The sequence below is a fragment of the Falco cherrug genome, chromosome Z (genome assembly GCF_023634085.1).
Source record: "Falco cherrug isolate bFalChe1 chromosome Z, bFalChe1.pri, whole genome shotgun sequence".
Classification (NCBI taxonomy): domain Eukaryota; kingdom Metazoa; phylum Chordata; class Aves; order Falconiformes; family Falconidae; genus Falco; species Falco cherrug.
The window spans coordinates 22,012,122-22,028,248 of NC_073720.1; the positions used below are offsets into that span (position 1 = coordinate 22,012,122).

Here is a 16,127-nt window from a genome sequence, read left to right on the forward strand (position 1 = left end):
TCTGAATCTTGTGTTGGATGCTCAAGATATTTTTGATAACTTAAAAAAAATTGAAAGGCTTTTTAAATTTTCTGTCTGAAAGAAAACCACCTCAAAACTGGTGGGGACTAAATACATTTGAGTCCTTCTATTCTTCTCCCCAAAGACTGAGGAATGGTCAAGTGATTGCTTTTGAAAGACTGATAAAACTATTAGACACTAAAGTACAGTATACTAAAATATACTCAAATCAGATGATATTTTCTTGCTTTTAATCTTGTATCTTGAGCTGTCCTTTACATAGAGTATTTCAGAAATGGATTTGCACACAGGGAATATTATCTATTAAAACTAACTAACTTCATTTTATGGCTATAAAGAGATTTTAGTAAATTTTGTTACGTATTTCTCCCTCAGCTACATAGTGGTGAAGGAATCTTTCATTAAATAATGATTTTCTAGTGCAGCTCATTGGAGATGTTAAAATGAATTGTAGTAATTTGGGAAATGCTTTGTGTGAGCAAGTTTTATTTAGAGTTAAACTGAAACAGATTCGTAGTTCTGACATTTATTAGAAAGAAGTAAGGTTGGTATCTCCTGTAAAACCATGCATTCAAATGCTTGCTATAGCTGGAGAGGAACATGGCAACTTCTGTGTGCATTATTTGTGTTATTAAATAGATACAGTCTCATAATGGAATGTTTGGTATAAGAAATATTCCTAAATTAAGGATTGTTTTGTTGCTTTTGAGTGTTGGTACTAATTGAGATCTATTAGTGAATGAAAGCATGTTGTGTAGTGTTCCTTACTTCACAGCTTCTGTTCACAGGACACATGTCATTGTTTTACCCTCCACTGTTCTGTCTGTGGCATGTTAAATCGAGGCAGCTAATTAAATGATAAAATCTCTTAATAGAAGTATTCCATTCATCTGAAAATAATTAATCAATGAACTGTCTAAAAGTCCCATCTGCTACTGAAAGAAAATCTACTGTAAAGATTATATTTCAGCAGTAGTTTCTAACTACAGCTTTATTTTTGTAGGATTTCAAATTTTAAGAATTTTGCTTTAAGAATTACTAATTGTAATCACTTGAACTTAAAATGCAGCTGGTGTCTTTTTTCAGTATTTTCTTAATACCAGCAATTTCAAAAAAAAAGAAAAGAAATTTTTAGGTGCTGAGATCTGTGGAATTCAAACCACTGGTACCGTACTTCCAAATGTGACAGAAACAAGGCATGGCAAGGCAAAAGATGATACTTTGTTGAAAGTAATCCCTTTAATTCTGAAGGTTTAAAACTTAATTTTTTATGAAACATTTTTAACTACTCCTTTTCCTTTTTTTTCCCAGCTGTATCTTTTATTAGTTAGTGCCTAGTATACATACTTCACTATACCTGTCAGCTCTACCACTTTCTTGCTTTCCTGGTTGGTGTTGGAACTGTTGCTAAGTACAGACAAAGATGACTTCTGTCAGGAGGAGAAGTCTCATGTGCCATGACTTCATCTAATACTGTCGTTGCTCCTTTTACAAAGAGTGTCTGCAAGGCTGCCAGCTGAGAAGTGTCAGTCATGCCAGTTTAGTCTGATCTTGCATTTGGAAACCCTCATAAAATCTAGAGGTTTAAAAGTGCTACAAGTACATACAAAATGTTTTCTAGTTTTACAGATTTAATAGAAAATCTCTTAATTGTATTTTGGATTATCATAATGGGCTGGTTTTCCTTCCACTAACATAAAACTTTTGCAGAAAGGGTGATCTTGACTGTTCGGTGCTCAGTCAATTCTTTACAATGGAAAATTTGGGTCTAATCTTTGTTAGGACCAAAAGACTGCTTAGAAGAGCTGGCAAGAACTGCTTTTAAGAAAAGATGTTTGAGAACGGTGTTTAAAAGACCACATTTTCAGAAAGTGTCATCTGATAGACAAGAACCAGAAGTGATACCTTGCTTTGTATCATTACAGGTATTCTACCATTAACCTTGAGCTGTTGGCCTTGCCATCAAGGCTAAATTCCAAGCTATATAATGCCATTTTGCCTCCCTTAATTCTTTTCTAATTTCAATGGGAAGCTATTCTTCCTAAAGCCACTTTTGTAGTGCTGCTGAAGCAGAGTGGTGTTGGTGTTTCACTCTATGTGTAATTGCATTTTCAGCAGTGAGGTGACGTTATAACTCTGTGCGCCTTTTAATGTTTTGGACTTGCTGACTCATTCCCTAGTTTCCCTCAAAACACATCACAGATGGTATTAGAAAATTAAAATTTGGAGTAGTTCCTTCTTAAAGCATTTCTGAAACTTACTGACAGCTACAGGTCAGACCAGGAATTTGGGCGAAAACGAAGATGTCATTTTTGCTCTAATTTTCAAGCACAATAACAAAAGTCCTAATTTTCTGAACAAATGTACAAAAGAACATTTTGCCATGTCTTGGCATGTGGAACTGGCTTTCCTTATGTTAGTCCTTCTGTTCATTACTGGCCACTTGCATTCTGCTACTCAGTCATTTGAAAAACATGAGCAGAAAAGACAAACGTTTACAAAATATACAACCCAGTACTTACCAGTTGTGTGGCTTGAAAGGGCATGACAAAATGCTTGTGGTAGTGATACTCTTAAAGTGATGGATATCACCTTGTTCACAATCAGGTGACCTGTGTGTCTAAGTAATGCCTGTAATAGCTGGAACTATCTTTAATAATTTACTGACTGAGTGAAGACCCCCAATGGAGTGATGCTTCTCTGTCTGCAGCAGGGTCCCTTTGGATTGCTGCCTCCAGTCAGTGCCACACGAACTCTCAGTGTCTGCAATGGGAGTGAGCGTAAGTCTATTGATCTTGGTTCGTAGTGGAAAACCTGAGCCACAGGACAATTGTCATTGCCACTGCTTTCATTCCTCTGCTGTCTTTTTCAGCATGAACTGACTGAGGTGGGGGGAGCCTCCCCTCAGCTGCAGTACTTACTTCCCCCTGGACACGGTGGGTGGTCCCATGCAGCCATGCGACACGGTGCAGTCAGGGCTCTGCAGCCCTGCAGTCGGGTTTGGAGCTGTCTTGCATCCTTGTAAAGGAGTTCTGGTTGGTGCTGACATAAATAGGGTTTTGGCTTTAAAAATGCATGAGGCATATACAGACACCCTTTTTCTCCAGAGTGTTCAAAGGCTTTTTATACTTTTCAAGCGGTCATCCTGTTGTTTTCTCAGGGTGAGGCTCAGCTCTGTATAGCAAGCTCAGTAACAGGCCAGGGCCATAAGCCCTGCTTTTTAAGCCCTGTTTTGGCAGCCAGGGTGGTAAGTAAACTGTGCCCAAGGTCTCCTCACAGAGGTAATTTCCCACCCTACCCCCACACCCCTTCTTTCTGTAAGGACTGAGATTGACACAGGACATCTTTATGTTTTGGGAAATGATACAGCTTGCCAGGTTGTAGCAAATTCTGCTGTAATTTTTTTTTTGTGTGTGTGTGTAAACATTTGCTTTCTGTTACAAATTCAGTGTAATTTTGAGTTTTAAAGATCTTTGAAATAATACATTTGATTTTTATTTCTTTTGCAGCATGGATAAGAAAAAGAAGAGAGGATCCTCCCACCATTGAGGTGAGACGGATTAAGTGTCTTCCAATGTTCAATTGTTGTAATGAAACTACAATAATTTATAGAGGACTCATCTGTGTGGTAATTGGTCACTTCTGGGGGAGAATTTAGTATGTTGCTTGCCTAATTGATGAAATTATACACAGACTAGATATCTAACACTTAGGAAAAAGAAAAACAAATGGAAATATAAGCTGCAGTGTTCTTTAGCTCTTATTTTTATCGATGTGAATGCTTTAAGATGATCTATGTAAGTTCTTTAAGGTGATCATGGCCATTCAAGAGTGTAACTAAACAAATTCGAAAATAATTGCTGTGAGTTTTTAAAATAGATGCTCTCTGTATTAATGCAAGGGTTTTTTCATGGTAGTTGACATTAAAATGCGATTTCAAATCCAGTTGCCAGTGGATTCATCAGTATAGGAAAACAAATGGCACTAATTTTACAATGCTGATGAGATGGGAGAGTAAAGTGGTTTCTAACAAAATGAAGCAGGGCAATATCCCACAGTCTGTTATGCTGATGAGTTAGCAAAGAGTGGAACAAGTTTGACTGTTGACCTGTATATACAGATGCACAGGTATACACTACTTGTCCTGGCATTGTATTACAAGTTGCTAAGCACCAGCTAGGAATGAGTAGATGAGGCATGGTTTACTGCAGAGGATTCAAATCGACACCCACAGAGGCAGGTACTTGACTTGCATCAGTAGGAATAACCATGTTGAATTCATTTGAAGCTATGTTGGCATGCTGTAGCCAAAGATTTGGTCACTGCGATCTGGAATATACTGGTTTGTGAAAAGTTGTCCTGCCTGCCTGTGCTGTTAAGATGACCTGGGGAAGCTTGTCAGCTGATGTTTGCAAGCTGTAACTCGTTGAAATGAGCTCCCATGCAACTCAGAGCTTTTCAACTAATTCTCTCTGCCTGTGTTTTTCACTTGCCACTGAGGTTTTATGGATAGTAAGGATTATAATACATCCGTGAAAGGAAGAAGTTTAATTTATACTCAAAGCTTTTTAGGATTTAAAACAAATTAACACACTTTCCTTAGCATTAACATTTGAGGAAGTATTAAGTGTGATTTTTTTATGTTTTTTTCATTCCCACCCCCCAGCCCAGTTACTTGTGCAGAAGTGGTACTACAGCTGTTTTTCTCTCTAAGCTTGAACCTATCTCTGTTAAGTACTTCAGACTCATACTAACTGTACACATACAACTTCTGTTGTTGAAATTACCATCTCGTGATACTTGAAGATGGGGAGTGTTGCATATCTTTTGTCCTATCATTTCCATGAGCCAGACTGTCATAATTGTGCTAAGACAAACCTGCTCCAGAGAACACGTGCAGCCTTGGTTTTGGAATTGGTGCAGTAAAGCTCCTCCTGGTGCTGGATTTGTTGGTTCTGTTTCAAAATAGGAAGCAAGAAGTCCCCTGAGGTGAGAGAACTGTGGATCTGTAGTGTTAAGTATTTTACCTTCCAGAAAAAGCAGCGTATGGAGAGTGGAAGATTATTGGGAGTAATGATACATTCAGAGTTACAGGACTGCTTATAACTTCAGTTTCATGAGGTAATAGATCTAAAAAATAATTTAGCAGCTAGGTACTTTACCTGCAGGGCTGCGCATTGACCTTAACAGAGAGAAGTGATATACCAGGAATTTGAAAAGTAGTAATCTTTTTCTTTCAAGGAATCTCTTGTTTTTTCCTGTATAAGGAAAGGTAGTTCAAACATATGTACGTTAGAAATCCATGCTAGTATTTTAAAAATCATGCTGCAGTCACATTTTAAGTATGTGACAACGCAACTTCAGTAATTTTTTTTCTGTATCAGTTTAAGGTGATACATATGATATACTTTTCTCCTGATGTGAAACTGTTACACCAAAACCCCTTATATTTATAATGATACTGCAGTATAATTATACTAGTGAAGTACAGCTAGAGTATTATTTGGTCCCTGTTTGTAGGACTGATTTGCTTTAGTGCTTTAGCTACATGAACTTTACTAGCTGCTATTCTGTCTTATATTCCCTTTTTGACAGTAATGCTGATATGGTAAACTGGTGTTTGACAGCTATGGAATGAGGGAATATTTGTGACCATATTTCATGTTGAAACCCCATATAACAAATCTCTTTGTTCTCTCACATTTTTCTCATGAGACTAGACTATTTCTGAAAAAAGATGCAAAGCTCACAAATTTTGCATTTTTGCTTTAATGACATTTTGCTGTCAACATCATATTTCAACACTGCAAAACAGCATTACAGTTCCTAAAGCATAAGCTTCTGGAGCTGTGCCTACGTTCCTACCTTTGTGGTCTGTAATACTGCTTTTTTGGGGGTGCCTTTCCTTTTTTTCCTGTCTTTTGCCCATCATCTTTTTCTTCTTTCTAGTATCAAATTTCATATGTTAAAGTTTATTAAAATTTCTATTCCCCTTCTCTGCTCTGTTTGCCCACCATACCCCTTTAGTATTTATGTTTGGGTTTTTTTATGTTTGTCCAACTTATCTTTCATTCAGCTCTCAGCTGTGGGTGATAGAGATTACCAGCCTGCTCAGGCTATCAGGTATCATGATATGCTCTACCATCAAACTTTAACTGAAATTATTGCAGAGAGATGGCTTCACAAATCAGCTGGATCTTACTGATCTTACTGACAGCACTGCTGACCACATTTGGGGAACTGGTGGCTTGGTGAATACTGTAGGCCAACAAATGTCATTCATAATCATTATGACGTGTCAGTCACTTAAGTGAGAATGAACGTGTGTTGTCCTTCTTAACATTGGTCACAGCAACAGAGTCATGACACCAGCTAAATCTGTCGATGATATTCTTAAGACTAGATACTCTTTTGGGTTCAGGCCATTCTTTCTTCCGCAAATGCCTAGCTGATCTTCCCCCCCCCCCATTATAGAGCTTTCATTTTCTCACTGAAGATACTGCTTTACATCTCTTTTTCTTTGGATTCTGTTTCTTTAATGGAAGAATACTCCAGTGACTTCACAAGACAACTTGTTCAATGCTAAGTATTTCACATACTTAACAGTTTCTTTCCTGCCTGTTCCCTCACTGCATTTTCCCTATTTTTGGAGGACGTCACTTGAACTTCTGTGTACTGGGCTAATCATGACCCAAGAATGCTGCTCATTGCCTTGGTTATTTCTAATTTGACCAGTAACTTAAGGCATGTTAGTGGCTGGAAGCCTTGGGTTTTAAAAACCAGCTTCTGGGATACTGGAAACAGTTGGTTGCCTTTTGATTTTATTACAGCTTGAAATATGCCAAGTCTCAACTCAGTTATGATGAGGGTGATAACTTCTCAAATGAATGCAGACCAAGTTGTTTCTTATCTTGAGCTTGAACATACTCTGTTCCTATGGTAATCAGAGAGTCCGTCTTGATAGAGTTTTGGATCACATCTGCACCCAGTGTAGGCATGCATGTGTGTATAAACATACTGCTTTATAACAGATGAGAATATGAGCTTGTATATATATTTTTTTGCATGACTATAGCATTCTGTCCTCTGTCCCTTTGTATATAATGTGTATGGTAATGTATGGTTGGCTGAGGAAAATTTGTTGTTACCTTTATTACTGTGCAGCTGTAAATTATATTTTAACCAATTTAACAAGTGATGAATAATGAACTAGACTATTACATTTCTTTATTGTGTATGTAGCAAACTAGATGCATGTAGCATGTTTTGGGGCAAATAGGAATTGAATCCTTGTCTAGAGAACTTACAGTTTTAAATTAATGAAAATGTTTTAAAGACTACAAATATTAAAATACTTTTAATCAAATGCTGTTTTGTGGAAGCAGGCTTAATAATTTATCACTTTACATGCAAGTTAGTTTACCTGCTAAGCATTAGTGTTGTCAGAATTTATTAACAAAAGTCATCTTGGTACATAGCAGTTGTTTTATAGGGGTGGTGTTCCATCCATGCAAATTATTTCTTTGACTGTTCCCTTCCAATCTTTAAGCCATAGTCCACTTTCAGTATGGCTCATCGATTAGGTTGTAAGGTAAATGGAAATGTGCTGTCTCGCATACACTCCTAACCCCCAGTTTTCCTTCTGGCTACAGATTTCACTCCTTACTTCACATGGCATCTTTATGTTTTGGATCTTTCACACCTGGTTGCAAAGGAAAGAAAAAATGTTCCGGAGAGGCAGGGGGGAAATCCTGCCCTTCAGGACTCCTTTTTTTGGGATTATGTTGCTATTCCATCACCACAACAGAATTCCCCAAATTCAAAAGATGTTAAACAATGTAACACCTGTAGGACTACTGTGGGTATATCTCACTCTTCTTTTGCACCTTCCTGAATTTCAAGCAAAGCTCTGCTAAGAACTTCTGAGACTTCTCAGCACTTTGTTGATAGGCAAATTTGCATGGCATTCACAAGGCTTGCTGCATTCTACATCTCCTGTTTTTGTTCTGGGTCACACATAAAAGGATACTTTATTTAAAATTTCAGACAGCATTATGTATACTAATGAAATTAATTTTCTGTTGGTGCAGCTCCTAACTGAGATAGTGGCTGCATACGTAAGATAGTTATAAGCTTTGGTGATAGTGCTTGTTTCAGTAGAGTGTCTATATCTATCTGTGTCTCATCTTTATGTGATCAGTGCATATGTAACACACAGCCAGGTTTTCCACCACACAGACAGGTGGAGTCATATCTACATTGGTTTAGCTATCTGGTATCCAAGATACATTGTGTCTTCAGCTTCCAAACCTGGACAGAACTAAGAGGTGTATTTTTGAGGGTGTAGCAGACCTTAAAAGTATCAGGCATATAGCAAGTTTTTAAGCCTTTCTGTGCCTAACTTCTATTTTATTTCTGATTTTGGAAGTTATCAGATTTGTAGGGGCTTTTAAAGATTCCTACTGTCTGTAACATAAGGGACCTGAATGTATTTAGAAGTCTAACTGTAGGATTTTCCCATAACAGACCTTGTAGCTACTACGCACTACTTCTGACAAAGTCCTGAGTTTCAAGAGTTTCCTGGGTAATGTGATACTCATTATGGCCGTGTTTGTAGAATGGAAGTAGAAATAAAGTTACAGGGTGTCTTGGGGAGCCAGAAAATGCATGACTGAAAACCTGAGAAGGTTCTCATGGCAATGTCTAGAGAAACTGGTACAGAGAGAAATGTGGTTTCTCTCTGAACCTGCCAATGTGATATCCTGCAATTGCTAGATGTGTTCTGTGAACCCAGATCTTTGTACCAGAAGTCACTTGACTGTTAAGCTAGATGCTGCTTCCTCTGTAGTGCACACAGGGCTGCATGACTGCAAGTATTTTCAGTTTGAATGGAAACCTCACTGTTGCTTTCTATACATGTGTACATATGTTAATATTTCATGGGAAGTAAAGTAGAATTGTGTGTTCCTTTAATTAGTGCCAAGAGCCTGAAAATAGTTTTAAAGGGGGGGGGGGGGGGGGGGGACCCACAAAAAAACCCAAACCAACAGCAAATGACTGCTTTCCTGAGGCATTACGTACTTGTTTCACAGTAATAAAATTCGATGGCTTCTGAATTGCGCAGTTGGATAGAAGGTAAAATGTTTAAAAAAGAAACTTTTGGTGACAACCCCTGTCTTCTTTTGAACTATTTCTAGCATTTCCATAGTTACCTGTTTCGACAAACTCCTTGTCAAGGGAGGAAAAATATACTTCAGTGAGTTGTAATAAGCTTATGGTTTCAATGGGTGTTTCTCCCTCCTCCCTACCCTGAATGATTACATTAAAATTACATTCTGTTTGGTTGCTACAATACATACCCACTTTTCCCATTTATTTGATCATAAGTATTATTTATTTGAGAGATGGTATGATCAAAACTAGGTTCAGTCATGGAGGTTACTTTACACAGAATTAGTGTTCCTTTAACCAGAATGAGATACAGTTTAGAAAAATTATTTGGCACTGTTGGGATTGTACATTATACTTCTGCTTCTGTTTTCTTTCAGATACTTCAGTTGAGAAGTTGTAAAATGCATGTTCTGACATAGAGACTGTACATTCTTGCATGGAGAATAGGGCTTAGCAAATAAGTATTTTGCTCCTGAAGCCACAAAAAGCTGCAGAATATGATTTACAGTTCTGGGAAATGCTACTAGAAAGCACAGGGATAAGCAGTGCTCTGAGCAAAAATATTTGCCACCATTGCTGTCCGGGATTGCAAGCAGGATTGATAATTTGGGACAGATTAAAATTACTTGGCTTGCACTAAATAGTTTTTGCATCATAAATTATGCATGATTCCAGGGAGAATTATGACTGAGTGTGAAAGAAAGGGCAGTAAAATCTGACAATATAAAGAGCTGAGCTACAAAGGTCTAAATAAAAGGGAGTGGTCAGAGAAGTCACTAAATATATGTATATATATAAAAATTGAGAGCTTGAAGAAACCATCATCTTTTAGAGTTTTTCCCTCTTGTTCACTTTAACTTTCTCCTCGAGTTTGAAACATGGGTGCTTGTCAGCCTCCACAGAAGAGGATCAAAGCAACAGTTTGCCTATGCTGCAGATCCCAAGGCTGTAGGGGCGGGAGGTGGTGCTGCTCTGGTGCTCCTCTCCGTGTGGGAGGGAGCGCATGGAGCATTGGCTCAGTCTCCTAATTCATTGTCAGCACAGCTGAACGGGGGTGGAGGGAGAAGTAACATGTACCAGGAAAAAGGCTGGTACAGATTACATCATATGTAGAGTAAGGGGAAAGCAAGGACCAAACTGGGACTGAGTCACAGCTACAGTTCCTTGTTTGCTCTGTGGGCATCAAGGCAGTGCATTGCCCTTTATTCAGGGCAGAGTGCAGTGGTGCCAGGCTGGTTTGTGATTTTGCTGCTTCTACAGAGTTTCATCTGTGACCTTGAATGTATATGTAGTTCTGTATAAAAATCTTTGCAGTCTTATAAAAATAATTCAGGCACAAACTCTTACTGACTTAATGGGTTGACGAGTTGCCTTACGTTCTAGTGTCTCTGCCTTTTCTCTTCCTTTTGCCAGTCATTACATGTTCTTGCCAAATACGTTTGCTACACTGTGCTGCCATAAAGACTATGTCCTGCCAGAGATCCTGTAGCTCAGAAGTAGAAATTTAGTAATTTAGTAGTAGTTAGCATTGCTTCTTTGTAAATTGATTTAAACAAAAATTCCTGTGAGTTAGAATTAGTATTAACTGATTTAGCTTGGTAGTAAGTGTGGTATTAGCACTACATTTAAAACTAAATATCGGGCTGTTGTCAAAGCATATATTTGTACATATATTTGTAATCAATACATTGGTTTAGCACACATTAATTGCGGAGGGCTTTAAAGCTTAACTGCGCCTCTTTACAGGAACGCAAAATGCACAAACTGCCTTCATCTAAAGATACTTAGTATGCATGTTCTTCACAAAATTAGCAGTCAGTTGGCTTAGTGCTTGATTTAAATAATTATTTTGGCAAAGCCAGATATGCCTTTCTTACTCAAGCTGCTCATCTGTTTTTGCCATGCACTGACACAGCCCTTCATTTAGTATGTTATTCCCAACCTGGCACTGAGGAGCTCGTGCTGAGCTGCTAAGTTGACAAGGCCTGCCCTGGATCAGAACATTCAGTGCTTTCCAGTGATGAGGTCCTCTCTCTGCCTCCTACTCTTGAAATATGATGTAATATCAGACTATTTCGTCTTGCCTATTTAACTTGTCAAACTGGAACATGGAGTTTAGTTAACCAGTTTGGTGATATTATAAAAACAGGTGAATTAACTTCTAGCACATTGCTGGATTTCTAGTTAATTTGTCAGTGAAAAAAAAATTATGATGTGATAAATTGTCTTATAACATGCATCTTTTTTAATACTGTTCCAAAACGGATTTTTTTCCTGTTCCATTTGTCATTTTTTTAATTTTTGCTAACTGTTCAAGTTCATTAATGATTAAACATAAAACATTCAATCTAGACACCAAAATGCGAGCAAGTATTCTATGAATATGTAGTGTCTGTACAGTTCAAACGACCGTTAATCTGTTAGATGTTTCTCAGTTCTGACATCAAATAATGGTTAGCTAACCCTTTTCAGATGAAGAGAAATCAGGCGTATTTCAATGTATGTTATTAAGATAACTTATTATAACAATGTATGTAATTAAGATAACTTAGGAAGTTGGAATGGTTTCTAAGACAGCATAAAGAAGCTATTTTTAATTTAATCAAAATACAAATGTATCTGAAATGAAATGTGACATCTTGCTTAAAATTAATAATAAATAAAACTTTTGAAAGTCATCTGGAAGGAACAAAACCAAACCAAGTACCACTGTTAAAATAACCTTTAAACGTTCCCTCTTGGGCATCATTACATTGGTCCTGTGTGTCTAACCTAACAACCTGCATCCTTAGAGCTGCTTGTTCACAAGTTTGGGTTGTCCTTTGCCTTTGGGATTGAAAACACTCCATGAGAATCGAGTGGTGTGATAACTGATGACTGACTGGAGGGCTGAGAGGGAAACAGTAAGGAAGTAGGAGGAAGGAGAGGAGAAATTCCTCAGATTGTGGGGTTCAGGAGGTGCTGCAGGTGCCTGTGGAGAAGACTAGCAAGAAGTGTTCAATAAAGGCTAGCCACTATTGAGCAAGACCCCAGCTGAAGAAATAAATGAGTCTTAGAGAAATCTTTTATATTTATGACATTTTCCTGCTAGGAGGAACAAATTTTATTTACTTTGTAAAGCTGCTAGTTTGTTCAGAAAAAGTAAAGCAGTGACAGTATGAGATCCTTTAAAAGTGCAAGAACGCTTTTTCAAGATCAGCATGGTTATTTTACTAGATCACAACTATATGTTGGCCAGTGAAAGCTGGTGAAAAGAGCCTTACTTGAGCCTGAAAAGCAGATGACAGTTATACATTAACATTTTAAATGGACTTGGAGCATTTGGAATTTAGTTACAGCTGCTGGTATCTGACTAAGATAACTTTGTTAAAGTGATCACTGAAAGAGATTTGATGTTAGCAAGTAGCTGTTCATAAGTGAATTACATTCATATTTTAATAAATCATTTCAGGCTGTTTGAGCAGACACTATGATGCAGTCTTCAGATAGCACAAAGGTATATGACCTTATTTCTTAGTAGTGGGGTAATACAAGCACTGTAGGACTAATCCCCTTGAAATCAATAAGGTCATGGTAGATTTATACAGGCATGTGGTAAACAAGGATGGAATTGAGAGATGTTATAATGAGGTTTTGCTATACTGACTTGAAAATTTGACCTTGCTATGCTTAGCAGTATTTTTATTTGAGTATAGGAGAATTTTTTCCTTCGCTTCAGCCTGCAAAGTCGCGTGTGTCCTGCTTGTGTATTTTCATGCTATATATGCATGTGAAGTGTTTTGCCTCTGCTCTGTGCATCTGTGAATTTAAGTATAGAGGCAACTAAGGACTAAGAAAAAGGTGTTAGTTTTTATGGTATCTCTAAGATAAGGTTGTCTTTAAATACTGCCTTTTAAAATTTTCTTAAATCTTCGTGTACTTGCTATGTCAACTCTTGGCAGTATCACATGTATTTTAATGCCATTTCTAAAATTATGGCTTGGTCTTCTGCTCAAAGAGAAGTGTACTGGTCTAGTTTCTCCTTAGCTCCATATAATTGTGATCTGGAGAAAGTGTTCAGCCTTTTTTCCTCCTGTATCCCAGTCTAAATGTGGATATTATCAGCTTCCTCATTACATTGTGTTGGTTGCAGGTACTTTGTATTCGTGTCCAAAGTGTTATAATAATTTGTATCACCTTTCTGCTTTTGTTTCTAATACTTTCCACTATCTGCCCTGACAAACGCATAGAGAGGTCATGTTAGCAAAATTTGCAGATCATCCTTTCCATCATAGGAAACACATGCTAACAGATAAAAACCAAATTTCAGTGTTTTTCAGGGGGGTCTGTTTTTACTTTGGGGGTTCTTTGTAGTTTTACTTTAAACAAGATGGCATGGTCTACTAACAGCTGTTTTTCTATTTTACCTGTGAACAAGCCAGTAATTGCACTTGCTTCAGCTAATAGCTTCAGCATTTATCAGCGGAAGCAGCCAAATCCCAGTTCAGGTCATTTTTATTAGTGAATTTCTAGGTTAACCTGTATCCAGCCATGTTTCAGTACCGAGCTTCACAAAGCTAAATCAACGAGCTGTACGCGCCTTTTCTGAATGAACGTCCTGGGTGGATATTTTGGCTGTACAGTAGGAGTAGGATCATGCATCATACAGTTGCTTCAGTTTATCAGAGGTGGGGGTAAACCTCTAAAAGCAGATCACTTTTATTTTTTCACCTGTACAGAGGCAGTAGGTAAGACTTTACACCTCTTACAAATGCAGTGCATTTATTTTGGGTAATACACCTGGTGGATACCTAGAGTTAACATACAGCTCACCAAAGCAGTGTTATGAATAGTCCAGTTCACATCACAATGTCCAGTTCACCTTTGCTGGTGAATCATCTCATCAGTCATCAGCTGAGACTGTATTGGCCTCCCTTGTTTCTCAGACCAGGCTTGTCCTTGGCCTTACTGAGTGTCTTCCAAGTCTCTAGGTCAGTGTTTCCCTTAGGGATTGTTATGCCTCCCCCTGCCCTGTTGTTTTTTCTTCTGAGTTGCTAGTACCATCTCAGTGGTTTCAGTTCTCTCCTAGGGTGTGGGGTTTTTTGTTATTATTTTGTTTATTTATTAATCTTGCATGGCTTTGGCTGATGTACTGGCAGAGTCGAAGTTGCAGAACTGTTTCTTCAAAAACTGCACCCTGGGGCACAGATACCTAACGTCACAGGCATAGTGAGTTCAAGGAAGAGATAGGAGTGATAAATAGCTATATAGAAGTAGGTCCTACTTAGAAAACAACGTAAAAGGTAGGCTTGTTCTTAATGCATTTTCACATTCATTGATGATTGTATTTAATTTCTTTTCCTTCTTGATCCAACAGAATAGTAAAACTGGTACACCACAATGCAGTTTTGCTTCAACATGACCAGAACACTAAGAACATTCTGAACTAGGGCTGAAATTGTGGTTGTAGAAAAACAATTAATTTTGCCACTTTTTTTTTTACCTATGTGCCTGAAAATTCAGATTATAAAATTAAGAAAAACAGTGACTGTTTACTGTGTTTGTTGTGGCTTAATCCCAGCCAGCAATTCAGTACCACACAGCTGCTTGCTAACCAACGCCCTCCCTGCAGCGGGATGGGGAAGAGAGTTAGAAAAGAGGTAAAATGCATGGGTTGAGATAAGAACAGTTTAATAATTGCCATAAAATAAAGTAATAATTGTAATGGAAAGGGAGATAACAAAAAGAGAGAAATAAAACTCTAAGGGGGGAAAACCCCAACAAAAAACAAAAAAAGGAAGAAGGAAAAAAAACACAAAACAAATTATGCATAATACAGTTGTGCTACTACCTGCTGACTGATGCCCAGTCAGGCCCTAAGCAGCGACTCTGCCCTGCCAGCCAGCTGCCGCCAGTTTATATACTGAACCTGATGTCATACAGTATGGAATATCCCTTTGGCTGGTTCAGGTCGGCTGTCCTGGCTCTGCTGCCCAGCTTCTTGTGCCCCTCCAGCCCTCTCACTGGCAGGGCGTGAGAAGCTGAAAAGTCCTCGACTTAGTATAAATGTTACCTAGCAACACCTAAAAATATCAGTTTGTCATCACTATTCTCTTCCCAAATCCAAAACACAGCACTGCACCAGCTATTAAGAAGAAAATTATCTCTGTCCTAGCTGAAACCAGGACAGTGCTTTATTCCAGCATTGTGTATTGCATTTACTATTGATTTATCTAATTATCTTTCTACTGTATTTTTAGGAGATTCTTAAGAATGAAAGTTATAGAGAAGAAATGAAACAGAAAATCAAAGATGTGTCCGAAAAGGATAAGCTGCTTCAGGCCAAGGAATACAAGGAAGGACTTGTTGCTGAACCAGCTCATACTCAGGTTAAAGGCCACGCATCTGCCCCTTACTACGGAAAGAAGGAGCCTTCGCAAGATCCAATGAGCACTGCAAATACCTTTCAGCCAGGCTCCTGGATGCCACCAGGCAGTGGCAGTAGTCATAATAAATAAACAGTTGTAATGTACAGATATTAGTAATGGTAAATATTTTAACAGACAACATGGACAGCTATTATGTATAAGTGAGTGTTCAATAAAGTAATACTAAAGCAGTTTAATTTCTTTTTACAGAACTGTTGAAATAGACTTAATCATGACAAACTACTGTAAAATGTTTGAATTTAGTGAAAAACAGGGTGTGTTATTAAGCAAGTTTATTTTTGACAGTTGCTATTCATCAGTTACTCTTGAAATCACAGGTAGAAGGTTTTCTAGGTAACTTTTTTTAAGCAGCTCTCAACAATTTTTCCTTGAAGATTCATTTATATTTAGAATTGGTTTTGATGTAATAAATTCTGGTTGATCAGTACACTTAAATTTTCCCAAACCTAGGCATCAGTGTAAGATACTTTAGAATGCTTAATTCCCTTGGAACTGCCAGTGTGCTTT

At 37.9% G+C, this 16,127-nt stretch overlaps 1 protein-coding gene across 2 annotated transcripts in view; it reads left to right on the forward strand.

Moving 5' to 3' along the window:
• Positions 1 to 15,796, forward strand: part of NDUFAF2 (NADH:ubiquinone oxidoreductase complex assembly factor 2) — a 69,097-nt gene extending 53,301 nt beyond the window's left edge. For both annotated transcript variants that reach the window (XM_055699459.1, XM_055699460.1), the window contains 2 exons: positions 3,531 to 3,571; positions 15,432 to 15,796. In XM_055699459.1, the coding sequence (XP_055555434.1) occupies positions 3,531 to 3,571; positions 15,432 to 15,689 (299 nt within the window). In that variant the 3' untranslated portion in view covers positions 15,690 to 15,796. The remainder of the gene's footprint in view (positions 1 to 3,530; positions 3,572 to 15,431) is intronic.
• Positions 15,797 to 16,127: the final 331 nt, after the last annotated feature.